This window comes from Portunus trituberculatus, chromosome 29 (assembly GCF_017591435.1).
Source record: "Portunus trituberculatus isolate SZX2019 chromosome 29, ASM1759143v1, whole genome shotgun sequence".
In the NCBI taxonomy this organism is placed as follows: Eukaryota; Metazoa; Arthropoda; class Malacostraca; order Decapoda; family Portunidae; genus Portunus; species Portunus trituberculatus.
In genome coordinates, this window is record NC_059283.1 from 1,065,172 (window position 1) to 1,083,529 (window position 18,358).

Sequence of the window (18,358 nt, forward strand, 5' to 3'; positions counted from 1 at the left end):
TGCAACACACACACACACACACCGCGTAGTGTAGTGGTTAGCACGCTCGACTCACAATCGAGGGGGCCGGGTTCGAGTCCCGGTAAGCGGCGAGGCAAATGGGCAAGCCTCTTAATGTGTGGCCCCTGTTCACCTAGCAGTAAATAGGTACGGGATGTAACTCGAGGGGTTGTGGCCTCGCTTTCCCAGTGTGTGTTGTGTGTTGATGTGGTCTCAGTCCTACCCGAAGATCGGTCTATGAGCTCTGAGCTCGCTCCGAAATGGGAAAGACTGGCTGGCTGACCAGCAGACGACCGAGGTGAATTACACACACACACATCTAGCCATTACCCACAGAAAGAAAGCCAAACTATTGTTAGAGAGAGAGAGAGAGAGAGAGAGAGAGAGCGGAGGAGATAGATGGAATTAGGTAGTGTTGTTCGTACAGGTGCCTGCCACATGTAGGCCTGACAGGCTCTTACAGTTTCCCTCTTTTTCTTATGAGAGAGAGAGAGAGAGAGAGAGAGAGAGAGAGAGAGAGAGAGAGAGAGATTTCAGTCAAGCATTGATTCTCCCCCTCCCTTTCCCTTCCCCACTCTTAGCCTAGCAGGGATTCACGTCAGCAGCGTGATGTGTATATGTGTCGTCATGGGCGCTAGGAAACCCACCTTAGAAACGACAACGGCGCTCCAACAGCCTATCACACGCCACATAAACCAGTGCACGGCTAGCAAACACTGGAAGGAGTCACGGCACACGGCACACGGCACGCGAACTCTAACAAACTCTCGCTAACTCGCATAAAGAAAACGAAGCAAGGAATATCTTCGTAGTGAACATTTTGAACCAACCTATTCTTCAACTCTTTCCCTCCAACCATGAGCAACGAATACGCAGAAACAGGATTTTATACCAACAAGAAAGAGAAATCAACGGGTTCAATTTGCTGCAGTTTCCTGTGTAGTCACGTTGGTCTGTTCATGGTGGTGGCTGTTTATGCTGTTGCGGGTGAGGATTTGCTGTGTTTCTTTGTGTTTACTGTGAAGCTTTGTGAGTTAATAGAAGAGTTTAGAGAGGTCAGTTCCGCGGTCTTGTAGAACTTACGTGAGGTTCGTTGCGTGAATAGGGAATAGTGAATAGAGACGGTTGTGGAGGATGGCAGTTGTTATTTTTGCTTATAGTGCACAGTAATAGTAGTAGTAGCAGTAGTAGTAGTAGTAGTAGTAGTAGTAGTAGTAGTAGTAGTAGTAGTAGCAGTAGTAATCATTCTTTACTTTTTACATATAGGAGTCAAACAAAAGGTACAAAAGTTATAGAAAACCCCAATCAGTTCCTCGCTCTCCCACTAAATAAATTAATACATAAAAGAAGATAAAATAAAAATACAATAAATATGAAAGAATTCAATTAGTGTCGGAAGTGTCTTAACTGATGCTGTTTAGAAGCAATTCAAACCGATTAAGTAGTAGTAGTAGTAGTAGTAGTAGTAGTAGTAGTAGTAGTAGTAGTAGTAGTAGTAGTAGTAGTAGTAGTAGTAGTAGTAGTAGTAGTAGTAGTAGTAGTAGTAGTAGTAGTAGTAGTAGTAGTAGTAGTAGTAGTAGTAGTAGTAGTAGTAGTGACAGTAGTAGTAGTAGCAGCAGTAGCCGCAGCATTAGTAGTATAGATATTTGTACCTCTATCTTTCTCTGAATCTCCAACAATCTCCATTAAGTTAATTCACTGCTTCATCATTTTCTTCTAATATAATAAGATCATTCTTCATTGCATTATTATTATACTTATACTTTTGAGCTTCAAGTTGTACAAGTGAGAGGTTTTTCCAGAGTCGCGACATATTTCCCTCTTTCTGAAGTGCTTATACGTAGCAGAAGTAGTAACGATATTGTATTGTTGGATCAAATATCTTAGTCAGCGTGTTAGGAAGCAGTAAAATTCAGGGGCACGCACGTTAGCTTTTGCGTGTACATGTATTACTTAATCCCTATATAAATCCATAGAGAAAGGATAAATCTAAGCAAATCCAGTCTGTATGGAGGGGAAAAAAAAGTTGGAAATACGTAGCGTTATAAAGAAGAAAAATGAGTCTGTTGGTATAGTTATTTATTGACGACACACACACACACACACACACACACACACGAACGTCCCCATGACAAAACGATACACGTACTCTCCTGACGTCACAAATAAATTATTCATGCAAGAAGTCCTTACTTTGAAGAGAGAGAGAGAGAGAGAGAGAGAGAGAGAGAGAGAGAGAGAGAGAGAGAGAGAGAGAGAGAGAGAGAGAGAGAGAGAGAGAGAGAGAGAGAGAGAGAGAGAGAGAGAGCAGTCAAATAACCTCCAAGAAATGCGGAAGACATCCACCGCAGACTTAATGAAACGTGGCGAGTGTTATCCGTAGACTTAACATTATGAAATAAGGAACCTCTTTTTTTGCAAATGTACACTACAGTTGTTGTACAGATTCTGTAGAGATAAATAAGTACAAGATGATAATTGGGTAAATAAGTAAAGACAAATATGCATAAGAAATAAACTAAAAAAAGTAACAAATGAATGAATAAACATAACCATCTTGATTTGCCCCAATGATATAGGAAATTAACTCAAGCCTCCCTTTGTGCTATATATAATCTAAAATCCACTTTAAATCATTGAACATTCTCTGTGGAGGGATAGAAATAAAACTGAGAAATAATATCACACATATAGCCACTACAATAATAACAGCAACTACTACTACTACTACTACTACCACTACTACTGCTACTACTACTACTACTACTACTACTACTACTACTACTATTATCACTACTACTACTATCACCACTACTACTACTACTACTACTACTAATAATAATAATAATAATATTAATGACAATAATAATCACTAATATAGTTTTTGTTGCTTTTATTGTAGTTCCATAATAAAAACATCAACAACAGCAACAATAACAACAACAATAACTACTACTACTACTATTACTAGCCTACTACTACTACTACTACTACTACTACTATTACTAAGCAACTACTACTACTACTACTACTAGGTACAAAAACAAAAATAACAACAACAACCATTACCACAATAACAATAAAAAGCACTACTACTACTACTACTACTACTACTACTACATCAACAACAACAACAACAACAACAACAACAACAATACTAATAATACCAATAATTTAATATCTTACAGGGGCATACATATTCATAGAAATCGAGAGGCCAAATGAACTACAAATGTACGAGAAGAAGCAGCAGCGAGCAGTCCAGGTGAAGGAGACCAAGGAGTATGTGGCAGGGCTTATGTGGTCCTATCAGCACATCAAGTGGCCTGACTCTTACTACCATGAGAGAGTGAGTCCAGAGGCAGGATGTGAAGGGAAAGTAGGATTAAGATGTGAGAGGAGGTAAGGGTTGCTTGGGGTGGAATGTGAGGGAAGGCAAGGCAAGAGGCTGGTAGGAGTTGGATGTGAGGGGAGGCAAGGCAGGGGCTGGTGCAGAGGGAAGAATTGAGTAAATATTAGAAAAGTTGATAAGTCATAAGAAGAGTGAGGAAAGACATACCGAGAGAGAGAGAGAGAGAGAGAGAGAGAGAGAGAGAGAGAGAGAGAGAGAGAGAGAGAGAGAGAGAGAGAGAGAGAGAGAGAGAGAGAGAGAGAGAATTACTGAAGAAAGGGAATAATTACAAAAGGATACAAGAAAAATAAAAGAAATAGGAATCTGATAAGTGAATGTCTAATGAGTAATGATTCACAAGAAAAGTTGTCTACAAGAATAAAAAAGAAAATTACGTTCCCTCCCCCGTTACCACTGCACTATGATGACTGCTTGTCCATTTATTTTGATGTGATTATAAAAACTCTCTCTCTCTCTGTCTCTGTCTGTCTGTCTGCTTGTCTCGGTCTGTCTGTCTGTCTATCTCTCTGTTTCTCTTTCTCTTTCTCTCTGTCCCCCAGGTCACCTTGGCACTGAATGGCCTGGAGCGGCACATCCTGATCAGCGTGTCAGACTACAAGTATGACGGCACAGAGAAAGGCTGGGTGGACAGCTGGACAGTGCCCAAGTCACTCCTCCTCACCATGACCATTATGTCCACTATTGGTAAGATGTGACTTTTTTATTTTCAAGTTACTACTATAACTACTACTACTACTACTACTGTCTGTTCCTACCACTACTACTACTACTGCTGCTTACTGCTACCACAATTATCACTGCTAATAGCATTATTGTCAACAGACTGAGATAATTTCCAAGATATCTCTATTATGTACAGTACAACTTGCATTTTTCCTATGATTATTGACCAACACTGCAAACTCAGTGAATAATCATAAGGTGCTCCACTGACTGGCCAGCAGCCTCATTACACACACACTTGGATCTCTGAGTTTCATTTGAATCATTTCACTTCAGGCTTTCATTGATTTTGCTCTACGAAGCTTTATCAGATTTCAGATATTTCACTTTTCTCACAATCACTCACTGCAATTCTTTCACTACATACCCAAACCATCTCATCTTACATTATATTTTGAGTGAAATCTCTATAACATAACTTTGATGAAATCAAAATGGTATTTAAGCTAGTTTGAAAATTAATATATCATACTCTTATTTTCACTTTCATCTTCCCCAGGTTATGGTCACATCTACCCAGAAACTGCTGAGGGCAAGATTTTCTGCATCTTCTATGCCTTAATTGGCTGTCCACTTCTCCTTATTTTCTTGGGCAACCTTGGGAACTCCATTGCTGAGACCTTTATCTTCATTTACAGGTTAGTCAGGGAGTTTATTAGAAGTTTTTTTTTTTTTTTTTTTTTACATACAGAAATGACATACAATTTTTCCCCTTTTCATAGCTTTGAGGAGTATTGCCTTATTGATTCAAAACAATTGATACCTATGTGTATAGTTTATGCTTGTAGCTATTCATATACATTCTCTTGAGAAATACTCTTAGTTATAGAAATAAGGGTAAAGCATGAGACATCTACCCAAAGCAACATTCCTTAATGGTCATAACACTCCTACAGTCGGATTTGCTGCCGCTGGTGTCGCTCCAGGAGGATCGAGGAGGAGCTGCCACCACATGCCAGCAAGAAGCAACGTAAACTTCTGGTTGATGATGAAGTTGGCAAAGAAGAGTTCATGCCTACTGAGTTTGTGAGTCTCAGAATGGTGAACTTTTACACATGCACATACACACACATACAAATGAAAGTCTACAGTGATTTAAGGACTGAGAACTCATGCTATATATATTCTATAAAAAATAATACTCCCCAAAACAGATCATAGATATTACCAGTGCTTACTTTTCACTGTGTTCCAGCTGAACGTACCAATTGTCATCAATCTGGTACTGCTGATGGTGTACATCATACTGGGTGCTGTGCTATTCAGTTTCTGGGAAGGCTGGAACCTCACTTCATCCAGCTACTTCACTTTCATCACACTCTCCACAATAGGGTATGGAGACATGGTACCTGGCAATGCCATACTTGCTGATGGTGATGGAAATGGTAGCATGCAAATGCTCATCTGCATCATCTACATTGTCCTTGGTAAGTCCTTTCATGCCAAGATGAAATCAAGTGATACACATTTAGTGAACATTTTGTAGGTTTATCTGACCATGAGTTAAAAGATGTTGACAACCTGTATGGCTGTATGGCTCTGTTTCCCCGATCAGGCATGGCACTGCTGTCTACCTGCATCAACCTCATGCAAGAACAACTTCTTGAAAAGTGTCACTGGCTGGCCAAGGAGATTGGTCTCTCAAAGTCTGAAAATGATGGCAAGGACAAGAACAAGACAGAAAACAGTAAAAACAAACAAACAAAGAAGAAAAATCAACCAAGCACAATTCCAGAAGAAGGTGAACAGAGCCCCGCACCGCCCGCTGCTGCTCTACGGTCCTCCTCGGCTGGAACTCTGAGATCAAGACGGCTGTCACAAGATGGTGGTCCTTCCCCATCAGCTGAATCCACCACGCTAGCCCCACCACAGACCCTTGCTCCCATTCAGTCTGACTCACATTCACCTTCACCACTTCCCACCCGCTCCAACTGTTCCACTCCCATCCCAGGAAGCCTCGATGGCCCAGACTGAGGGAGAGTATTATAGATTGATGTGATTGTAAGTAAAGAGTCTCACCAAGAAACAAAACTCATTTAAACATAGTATTCAAAGTGAGTGCACAAAGTTAAAACTAAATCTTTTCCAATGATCATAAAATACAACTTGATCATACATGCCACATTGTTGTCTTATTCATTGTTGAACAGATTATAGATTTGTTAGTTCCTGATTGATAAAAATGTAATAAATTTGTTATTTTCAAACTGTTTCACTGTTTGTGTCTGGCCAAGTAGATTTATTACCACACTCAAACCATTAAGTACACACACACACACACACATATAACTTTTCATTAGGTTGCAATATTTCCTTTCCACTAGTTTGCCACACGACACACAGCTTTTTAATTATCAAAAGATGTTAACTTCATTGCTATTTGTAGTAACTTTGATTGAGGAAAGTAAAATGTTAACATTCAGAAGGCACACAAATGAACAAAGTATTGACTATATGCATCATTACTTACATTTCAAAGCTGCATCAAGCTCAAGAAAACAAAGACTAAATACTTATTCTTATTTGAAATTTGCTTGCCAGCTATCCATGTGCTATGTTCCCTCAGTAGTAAGCACACAGTGAAGTGATGGTACATTTTAATAAGCAGTTTCAACTAAACATCTCAGACAGGCTAAAAGAGCAAATAACAGTTCTCTCAATTTATTCACAATATTCTCATAACAATTCACAAAGAAATGGGATGGGTTGGACCACTCATACTCATAGTTTGTGTACATGTGTATGTATATATCAGTCTGGTTCTGTTACAAAAAATGCACAAATAGTTTCAATGATCCTCATATTTGTAGTGTGTGTGGTGAGGATTGGTCCTTCCCTTTGATGCCTTGTGGCCAAGACTGAGGGAAAGCTTGTAAATATACTGATTTATGTATATGCCTTGTCTTGGCAATCCTCCCTTTAAGAGAGACATCAACTTAGTGTGACTGTGCTATATATATATATATATATATATATATATATATATATATATATATATATATATATATATATATATATATATATATATATATATATATATATATATATATATATATATATATATATATATATATATATATATATATATATATATATATATATATATGAGCACACACACACACATACACACACTAACACACAGATACACACATGTATATATTGATGGAAGCATTTACTACCTCTCTTAGAGGATCTCAATTATTTCAGAATTCTGAAGTAATCTAAACCATTCACATCTCTGCTTTTCTGTCTGTAACTATGATTACACATGCAATGTACCAAATATATATATAGTTATATAAAATAAAACCATAATATACATCCAAAATCAACACATGACAGGCTCATCCTCTAGATGCAATACCAAGGCTAGTTGTCATCACATTGCTAGCTAGAAGTCTCAGAGCTTCAGGTCCTACTCAACAAGCAGTGCAAAAGGCAGTGACTACAGCACCAACCAAAGTACTATCTCAGTGCCAGACATCTGCATAGCACTCCAGACAACACTGCCTCTCACCCTCATTCAGTGTTCAGTGTTTGGTTGGCTTGTCCTTAATATTCTCCATGCAGTGACAGAAGTAAAGCAGTTCCATCATTTAGAAACAGTCATCGATCTGTGAAGCAGTTCCATCATTTGGAAACAGTCATTGATCCCGAGGCAGTACTATCTAATACAAGCACTATTGTACTCATGATAAAAACATTATTAGTAACTGCCAGCGATCATAGAATATATGGAGCTCACACTGATAAACCGATTGTATTCATGTATCTAACTGACTGCATACACCACCTTGTTCGTGACAAGGAATAGGCTGGCAAAGCAATCATCACACAGCAAAACTGAAGCTATCCCCAACTCCCTTCTTAGCAATACTATACAACCATTTCACTTTCTTCTGCTGATATCATACAATAACACCAGAAACACAAATCATAGATGTGCAATGGAAACTATTGTGCGTGAGGAGGTTGAAAAGGAAGTAGGGGTGGACATCACTTTTGTAAGGCATGAAAATGGACTAGTTCCACATCTCATCAGAGTAAAAATATACATCTATCCTTCCCTACAAAACAAAAGATGGTTGGACTTAGAAACTCTAGTAGTGTGAGACAGAGAGGTAGAGTGACTTAAGGAGGGAAAGGGACTAATGCTCAGGACTCAGGGATGAAACACAACATTTGGATTCTTTGTAATGTGTTTATAACCTGGAAGCCAAGTGGAATTGTGTGTTCCCTTGTACTGGTGATCCATAAGTATACAATGAGCTTTGTGATGCGAAAGGCATAAGGATGCAGACAGTGAATTCACTGTTCCTGATGATCAGACTAGCAGACTGAGGTTTGCAAGACATCTTTTACTCTACTACTATAACCCCAAAAAGGCAAGATCAACTTGTTTCTCAAATAATAACTAGAAGCTCACTGGCTGGGTACCATGTAGAATTTCCCTATACTTTCATATCAAGATAAAATTGATAAGTTCTTTAATACCTCAATTATCCATAACAAAGACATATTCTTCTCTGACATGCTCTTCTATATGCTGACTGAATATATGTTCCAGCCAATATATATACATATATACTTCATATTTGCAATGCATCTTCCTCATAAAATATCTTATATAGTTCACATATGTACAATCTATATCACTATCTACTTCTCATAAAAATATTGAATAAAAAATTTCAAGTAACAACAAAGCAAATGCACTTCCAGGATCAATACAAATTGTCCTCTTTCCACGTGCATAGCATATTGCACACGGGAGTCTGCTATCTTGGCAGCAAAATCTGTTCCAGGGAGATCTTGAGCGTGTCAAACGTAGTGAAGCTGATACCGACAGCGATGGGGCCTTTGATCCAGTTCATGGAGAGCCCCTTGTAAAGCCCATGATGCAGCCCCTCCTCCCTGCACCACAAACAGAATGGTTAGCTGCTTCCAGGAGACTTTGTCAGGCTAAGTTAGACAGGATAGGGAATGCAGAATTCTGCGTCTTTTATGGTTTAGGACTTCAGGTGGATTTAGTGAAATGAAATCCACCCATCACGATAAATGAGTTCTCAAGAAGTAGTGGTGAGCATAGCTACTGGAAATATTCGTCACTTACATATACCATTTGCTATTACATAACTAATGGCTCTTCAAAAAACTACAGTTATAATAATGAAAAAGTTATGCTATGATTAGTAAATACAACCATTACCGACTTAAACTTTCACATGAACCTACAATACAACATTCCATACAGTGAACTACATCACAACTAAACACAAATCCTTCTTAGCTTACCTGTATACTTTGAGGAGGGTGCCCATGATGGTTTTATAATGGTTGCCATTGCCAGTGACTGTGGCGGTCTGCATGCGCCTCCTCACAATGTCCAGGGGATACGACGAGGACTGGCCCACCAAACCTGCTACTGCCCCAAACATCATCCTCTCCAGAGGGTTTGGCTTGTCTCTATGAGAGTAATCTGTCAAAAAAGTAACAGTTTAGACATACAAACAATACAGAAAGGCAAAGAAAAACAGAAATCTTTAGCTTATTTTCTGGGTGCAGACTTACCAATGAGGAAGTGCAAGCACCAACTGATTCCTACAATGATGTTAGTCAGAAAAAAATATATGAGTGACTGTATTAATGTAAAGGAAAAGCTTGCACACTCAAATCAGTATCTACATATTCTATGGCAATATGAACACCTTGATTAGATCTTTGTCTCAGGTAAGGGTACACTGTCTCTTGGCCTGTTATTTCTTTTTGTGGTATACAGTACATCCAAAATGAGATAATATTCAAATTCCTTTTAATTAAGTTCATCTTTGTAGGTGTTGTTGTTTACCTGCATGGAACTTCTTCAAAGTTTCGTAGATTCCAAAGCTGGTGCCTGCGTAGGGGATGACGCCCAGCAGTGTTGGTGTCAGGCCGCGGTACAGACTGAGGGGACCTTCATTCTTTAGGATCTTGGTAAATACCTGGGAGACAACACAGTCATACACTGCTTAATTCAGAAATCCCCAGTGACAAGAAAGAATGAATGTCACATCTGCAACATACTAATTGGCATTTTGGCAGCACAATAGTAAAGCCACACTGGGCTGCTGCTTTTGGCAGATTTACTTGGAGACTATAACAATATTGTAGATTTCATAAGTTCCCTTCCATTAAATGAGATGATGAACACCACTGGTAAGGTTGCTTGCATTCAAACATAATAAAAAAAATGCAAGCAATGATTCCACTCATTACCTGTCTGAGGGAGGCGTATGTGTCCCTGTGAGTGACGGCCATGCGTGCCCTGGCCATGTCCAGCGGGTATGTGAGGAACTGTGAGGTAACACCAGCCATGGAACCAGCAACGAACCTTAAATAAGGCTTGTTCCTATGGGAGAATGGCAAAAATGTTCATAAGTTGATAAACAATGACAATGATTTTTCTTTTCTTTATTTACTAATAGAATATTCCAAGCCTATTGTTTTTTTTTAGACAAATCAGGGCATAACAACATAATAAACAAATCATACAGACATAAATGGATGTATAAAGTGGAACCTTAGTTCATGAACGTCTCAGTGCACAAAGAAATCAGTTGATGAACCAAACTTTTTGACAAATTTTGTCCACAAACAAAAATTTGGTCCAGGAACAGAGTTGCTGTTTTTTTTTTTGCATGAGATGGCATTACACAGAGTTAGATGTTCCCATGGTACCACACTGTAAACAGTATTTCTTGTGGTGCTGTTCTGTTTGTGCTTTTTTGCATTAAACTGGCCCTTATTATGACTCCCAAGATAGTGAAATATGCTAGTGATAGTGGTGTTAAGAAGCCAAAGCATATAACAATAGAAATAAAGAAAGCCATACCAGCAAAGCATCTTAAAAATAATACTAGGTACTGTTCAATCCCCCACAAAGAAAAACAGAAAACAAGCACTTTATTAGAAATGTGGAACACTAGAAAAAATATTATTTCTAAGATGCTTTGCTGGTATGACAAGTCTTGGGAGTCACAAGATTCTGTGAGATGCTTGTTTGGGCTGCCATATCTATCATTACAGCTGAACACAGCACAAGGGTGCTTCACCTCTAGGACAACTAGTGATGCATGATAAACATTGTCAAGAAGATCAGTGTACACTGTCTTGCTGTCTTTTAGATACTGTTACTATAACAACAACAATCCTTTGTGATTCCAGCAGACAGTTACACAAAAGTGTATGAGAGAGGATATGTGCTGCGAGGACTGCAGGGTGCAAGCTGAGTCACTCTCTCAAAGATTAATCCAGGAATGGATTAATCTATTTTACACTGATTCCTATAAGGAAAATGATTTTGGTTCATGAACATTTCAGTTTGCGAATGGTCTTCTGGAATGAAATAAGTTTCTCAACTGAGGTTACACAGTATAAGATTACTAAAATAAGTCATAAATCTAAATAAAATTAAACAAGCTTAAAAAAAAAAGTGTGAAATGAAGCAAAGAACCCATGTCCATATAAAGGAAGCAGAAAGAAATACTAGACCACAACCAGCAGACAACCATTGTTATATCAACACACACACACACACACACACACACACACACAGACACAAACTTACTCATTGCCTGGTCCATCCACTCTCAGCATCCTTTTATATTGCTCATGAGATGCAAACTGGATGGCTGCATAGGGAATGATTCTGGCCATGGTAGCAGAGTTGCCACGCCACAGACTGAGTAGCCCCTCCTTCTGGTAACACTCCCGCACAAAGACAAAGGCATTATGTGCAGAGAACGTCTGTTTGGTGGCCTGCAAGGGGACAAAGACAGATTGGTAGTGTAGTTGCTCACAGATTTCAGTTCATCAGATAAATGACTATGAAGAAAGAGTGAAATGTGAATTGATATGTAGAAGTTTATGAGAGAGAGAGAGAGAGAGAGAGAGAGAGAGAGAGAGAGAGAGAGAGAGAGAGAGAGAGAGAGAGAGAGAGAGAGAGAGAGAGAAGACCATTAATCCAGTGACATGAAATTATTTTGGAATTTTATTGTTTGCTGATGCAGGGAGGGGAAGGAGCCTTTTTTTCCACCAACTGTAAGACTCACATCCCAAACCTATTATCTACTGGGTGAACAGAACTGTAGCAAGAGAAGAAACGAGCCAAAGCTGCCATCATCCACTGTAGGATTCCAACCAGAACCATCTTGGCTCAGGCTCAAGCTAGGAAGCTCCTGCCAACCTCACAACAGTTTTGATGTTGAAGTCCAGGAATATATTTTCCATGTCTGATATAAAGAATCACTCACCTGAAAGTTTATCTTGGTCCTGTCAAGGGGAGCAATGGTGGTCTTGGCCAAGGCCCCTGCCATGGCCCCAGCCAGGAGAGAGATGAGGAGCCGTTGGGTGTGAAAACTTTCCTGCAGTGTAATAAAAGGACTTTAGAACCTTCACTGAAGAGCTGCTAAAACTCAGTGCTTATATAAGGCACAGGTATTCCATGAATTCCTACTGGGACACATTTTTCCCTAAGATTAGACCATTTCATTGACATTAAGAAGGGTCCTTGGACGTCAGAATATTAATGGCCCCAGTCTTCACATTTTAGTTTCCTACATAAGTTTCTGAGGCTGAATAAAATTACTAAATAGTAAGCAGAATGAATATGAAAACTCATCATAGTACTCAAGAGGTTAATATGATGATGCAACAGAACTTTTACAATACCAAAGAAACACTTCACCTCCTCTTCAGCCTGAACATCTTCCTTGAAGGTGGGGGTGGTGGAGGTGGTGCCTGAGTGCTGAGAGTGCTCCTCAAGCTGTGTTTCCCTGAATGGGCTGGACTGGAGGGTGGAGGCCTCTGGTGGGATGTCACAAGATTCCCGTCCTTCCCCAGATCTAGGAAAGACATGCATGTTTTCTTTCACAACTGACTTCATTAATGAAGAAACTTCCTAACTTGTCATTCACTGATTTACTTCATGACCAATCTGACAAACATTGGTGTTGAACTCAAGACACGATGGGTATCTTGCTATTCTTTAACTGGCCACTCCACAGAAACAACAGAGCACAATGTTAGAGATGGTCTCTGCCCTGAATGGCTGTTGTCCCTCATATGACAAGCTTTGCTTCTTGAACATGCTCAGTTTGTAACATGGTTGACATTGATAACTTATCAATCATACATGATGTCTTGAATTGATAATAATAATATTTTGAATCCATCTACATATCTTTCACTGAATACAGCAATACAGCAATTTCATGAATTAACAATATTTACATGTCTGCCCACCCACATACCTATCTATTCATGACCAACTAAAACACATTAGCATACAAATCATGTAGATGATGTACAGATTGCCTCCACATACTGAATTTGCTGAGTCTTATGTCTAGTCACTGAGATGGCCGGCGTGGTGATGTCGCTGATGACAACAGCCACAGTACGACCCTCCAGGCTGTGGTTCATCGTGCCACCATCTTCCACCCTGCAACAATGAGGGGCTTGTCATGGCCTCATACTGTGACTGACTGATTGGTCTTAAGACCCAACACACTAGCAAGGATATATAACACCACATATCACAAATATAAAAGAAAACATCTACCTACAAAATCAATATGACTATGATTCCTTAAATTGTAATAGCATAAAAAAAAGGAATTAAATTACACTTGTCAAGATACGCTGAGCCACCACCACACCTTCACTCACTCTCCTGAATCTTTCATCAGCTAATAGATAAGACAATCAGACCTTCAAGGATTTACAAACACAAAAGAAGTGTCATGTAACCACTTAACACATCTGACCTAACATAACTCACTGCTATCAGTTATATATTAAACACTACAATACCTATAAATCATATATTGCATGTTTATCATCTAAAGATAAAAAGTTAAGCTAATAAATAGTTATCAAGACACATCTCTTGCTCACTATGAATATTAAACTTGCAAACTGGAAAAGAAGAGTGAAAAGTAGTAAAACTAATGAGAATAAATGGGAGCACCATTATCCTTTTTTCCTTATTCAATATCGTCATCCAAGGAGCTCATGATGAGACGGGAAATAAGCCAATATCACTCAGGGCACTCCCCTGCTTGTGTGTTGCCTGGGGAACTCATATCAGCGAAGGCAATGAACAGCGCAGGATGACGTGAGCCACACGGCTACCTACACACGGATGTCACTCGCGCCTCATACCTGACTCCCTCAAATAGGTATATGTCACGCTTACCCTTGAAAAGCATGCCTACCCTATACATTCCTGATTCTAATAACTTGGTCCACATTCTGAAACGCTTTGCTCTCTCACCACGACTATTTCCAAGACCACAGAGAAGATTACCAGGTTTTTCAAGTATTTCTCCAATTATATAGTATGTAGAAATCTTGTTATTCTGCCTTTAGAAGCGTAGAAACATCTTAAAAACGCTTTACTCTCTCACCACGACTATTTGCAAGGCCACAGAGAAGATTAGCAAGGTTTCCAAGTTTCTCCAGTTAAAAATGTAGAAATCTTGTTATTCTGCCTCTAGAACCGTAAAAACACCTTAAAAACTCGTGTCAATTTAAATAAAGCCTTTTGAATTAGTCAACGTGAAGCGCTGAAATGTTTGAGAATACGAGCATTATCCTCACGTATTGTTTCCACATATGCCTAACATCCTTATAGGCCTAATCATCAAAGACCAGTGTTGTCCTCATTAACCATTGCAAACAGTCACCTCTAGGCCAACTGACCTTCCTTATATTCTATACACAACCACATCACATAGAATTTTACACACACACACACACACGTATATATATATATATATATATATATATATATATATATATATATATATATATATATATATATCTACTAAACTTTAAAAAAATACTCGCACATATCCCTAAAATCATTCGTAATTCATACAATAAACAAATAAACGAATAAAAGTCGTACCAGTTTGCAGCATTCACTCGAGAGAAAATGACAAAAGATACTGACAAAATATTTCCGCCCAATACTGTCTAACACGGCAACTAATGACCTTGCCCTCGCCTCAAAGGTCTATATCGCGCAGCCTCAGTGACTGTGACCCGGTAAATTATCTCTGTCCCCTGAGGGTGGTTGACAGCGACCTTCGGGACAGGAATATTGCTCTCCTCTCCTCCCTGTCCCTCCCACTCAGAGAGAGAGAGAGAGAGAGAGACATTCAGAAACGCTTACTCTCTCACCACAACTATTTTCAAAGGCCAGAGATGATTAGCAATTTTTACAAGTGTTTTTCCAGTTAATAATATAGAAATCCTGTCAGTCTGCCTCTAGCGTAGTAAAAACACCTTAAAAAATTTTTCATGTAAATTTAAATAACCACGAGAGAGAGAGAGAGAGAGAGAGAGAGAGAGAGAGAGAGAGAGATTACCGTTCATAATACACAGTTAACAATTACTAGAACTACGACAATGAGGGCTTGGAGAACAGCCAGCGACAGCCCACCATCACAAACATCGCCATAAGCTTTATCTCTTGACCCCTTCACAAAACACGCATTTGTGAAGCACGTCAAAAACACCTTTAAGAATGCGGAGACAAGATAATAGTCACTAACTGCAACTCTCAACTCCTATCCACTCCATTTTGCTGACTCTCGACACTTTTGCCTAAGAATAGTCATAACAAGTGCCTTTCACTTACTCCTACTCCTTGTACTTCAGTCACTCACTCTTGCTGAACACCTAAACATCCCTAGATTCACTACCTCCCGTTTTCATAAGCTCCTTACATTCAGTCATTCACTTACATCCTACTTTTGCGTGCTCTCTCTCTCTCTCTCTCTCTCTCTCTGCAGCCTACACACACACACACACACACACCTATCAGAGCGTGACAGACAGGGTGCTCTGTTACGTGGGGAGAAAGACAGTCAAGGGACAAGGACAAGGCAGGGAGTAACGACAGATCTGCGAGTTGTGTAAGGCAGGACACTTCACAGCCGACCTTCATTCACACCACCTCTTCATTGCCCTCGTTATCCTCGTATCTCTATGGCAGTCTCTCCAACCAGGCTCCATTATAGAACTCACTGGTGATAACTATGGAGGTAACACACACACACACACACACACACACACACGGATGATTCACACTTACATTCAACTTCCTTTAATGCTCACAGCTTTTATGGTGGAAGTGTATCTTGACAAATTAATACATTAATACAGATTCCACAAGATTTAATCACAAGGACGATGTTGTCTGCCACGTCTGAAAGTCTGTCTATCTATAAGCGGGTCGACAACGTGAAAGCATCAAGGCCATTTGGTACGATAAAAAAAACAACATATATATGATGCTAACAAACAGAGGTGCGCGAGACGTTTATTTCAGAGAGGACACGAGTAAATGCGTATGGCTTTATAAAAATTAACTTTGGTGAGGATCAAAGTAAACACCGGGAGGCTAAACACACACACACACACACAAACACTACTATACACAAGGTCACCCAGCACAACGCCAACATTTCTAATCTCAAGAGGCCAAGGCTGCAACTCTTCCCATTTATCTCTCGTCTAGCTCGGAATCAATGCATACAGAGATCTTTCATTTCCCTCGCGTCTGATTATGCAACAGATAGCCATCCACACCACCAGACACAACATAACACTCTTCGATATAAGGAAAGTGACAAGAAAAGACGAAACAGATGAATGAAAAATCAGAATCAAGTAGGTATGGGCTTACTACACACACACACACAGAGAGAGAGAGAGAGAGAGAGAGAGAGAGAGAGAGAGAGAGAGAGAATAATAACAAATGAAAATATGCCTATCCTGCTTCGGCCTCGCTGCACAAGGCTTTCTTTTTCCTCTCACCCCTATTCTGTCTACCTCTCAAAAAAGTTAACCAGTACTCTCAATCATTCACACCTTTCTTTGGTAAACTCTGGGAGTCCCTGCCTGCTTCTATATTTCCAGCTTCCTATGACTTGACTTCATTTAAACGGGAGATTTCAAGACATTTATCCCATTTTTTTTTTTGGCTAACACTCTGACCTGCGAGGGGACAGGCAACTCAGTGGGTCTCTTCGTTTTATGTTGCTCATGGACAGTTTTCGCCTCTTACATAAAAATCTCACTTATCAGTCAGTAAGTTTCTCCAATCTCACCATGACTTAGAAAATCTTGATAAAAACTGAGATGTAAACAATGAAAGCGTTAGTGCTCGTACTCTCTCTCTCTCTCTCTCTCTCTCTCTCTCTCTATATATATATATATATATATATATATATATATATATATATATATATATATATATATATATATTTATAATGATACTATCTATGCAGTTAGGTGAGACCATCTCTGATATAAGTATGTAGGCTAGGTATTTAGATAAGGTAAGAACAGATGCTGGGAGATCACTGATTAGTAACATATAAATAACACTTTGTGACTCGATCATCTGTGAAAAAAAAAAAAATACTAGATGGTAATGAATAACTTAATGTCAGATATAAACGAAACTTGGCTCTACAATTACAGATAAATTACAGCATAATTTCCTGCATGCTATCAACTATTCATTATAACTGCAAAATGTACAGGATAAGCAGCATTCGCTAATACAACACTTGTGCACATCACTGAAAATATCAAGTGTTTTTGACCAAGAATTAACACACAGCACAGCGTGACTAATAACTAATATATATATATATATATATATATATATATATATATATATATATATATATATATATATATATATATATATATATATATATATATATATATATATATATATATATATATATATATATATATATATATATATATATATATATATATATACATAGAAGGTTACAGCACCACCCTCAGCCACCAGCTACTAGCATTGCCTCTCTCACCAACTCATTCGTCACTTATTCACCAACACTGAAAGCTTCACTTACTTTTGTGGCAAAGAATAATTCTCAATGATTAAAATTTAACACCAAATGTTCCAAGGCCCACACAGGGAAGGGCCGTGAAATGCAAATATATTTTTCAAGATTCTCAGACCAGTGGGTGAGTAATTCTTGCTGTATTGATCACTGTTACTTGAACACGCACTGGGGGAAGAACGACACGATACGGAAACGTAGTAATGGCTAGAAAACGGAAGCACCAGTGGCCTTTATGTGGCAAGACTGACGGGCACACTCCCTCCTCTCTCCTCTATTTAGACTG

General features: G+C 39.0%; 2 protein-coding genes across 3 annotated transcripts; one reads left to right on the top strand and one right to left on the bottom strand.

The window, feature by feature from the left end:
* Positions 1-576: 576 nt before the first annotated feature.
* On the top strand, positions 577-6,347 carry LOC123510536 (TWiK family of potassium channels protein 7-like). Its single transcript, XM_045265791.1, has 7 exons — positions 577-987; positions 3,189-3,349; positions 3,952-4,096; positions 4,635-4,773; positions 5,032-5,161; positions 5,331-5,562; positions 5,691-6,347. Exons 1-7 carry the CDS (start codon positions 858-860, stop codon positions 6,107-6,109), a joined length of 1,356 nt encoding a protein of 451 aa, XP_045121726.1. The 5' UTR covers positions 577-857; the 3' UTR covers positions 6,110-6,347.
* A 1,975-nt stretch (positions 6,348-8,322) lies between these two features.
* On the bottom strand, positions 8,323-18,358 carry LOC123510537 (mitochondrial coenzyme A transporter SLC25A42-like). Of its 2 annotated transcripts, XM_045265792.1 has the most exons (9): positions 18,082-18,358; positions 13,500-13,616; positions 12,861-13,017; positions 12,427-12,537; positions 11,742-11,932; positions 10,391-10,523; positions 9,984-10,116; positions 9,431-9,614; positions 8,323-9,049 (listed from the first exon to the last, which is right to left on the bottom strand). In XM_045265792.1, exons 2-9 carry the CDS (start codon positions 13,595-13,597, stop codon positions 8,914-8,916), a joined length of 1,143 nt encoding a protein of 380 aa, XP_045121727.1. In that variant the 5' UTR covers positions 13,598-13,616; positions 18,082-18,358; the 3' UTR covers positions 8,323-8,913. The 2 variants fall into 2 exon arrangements, with proteins under 2 accessions (XP_045121727.1, XP_045121728.1); XM_045265793.1 differs by lacking the exon at positions 18,082-18,358 and having other exon boundaries at positions 13,463-13,601.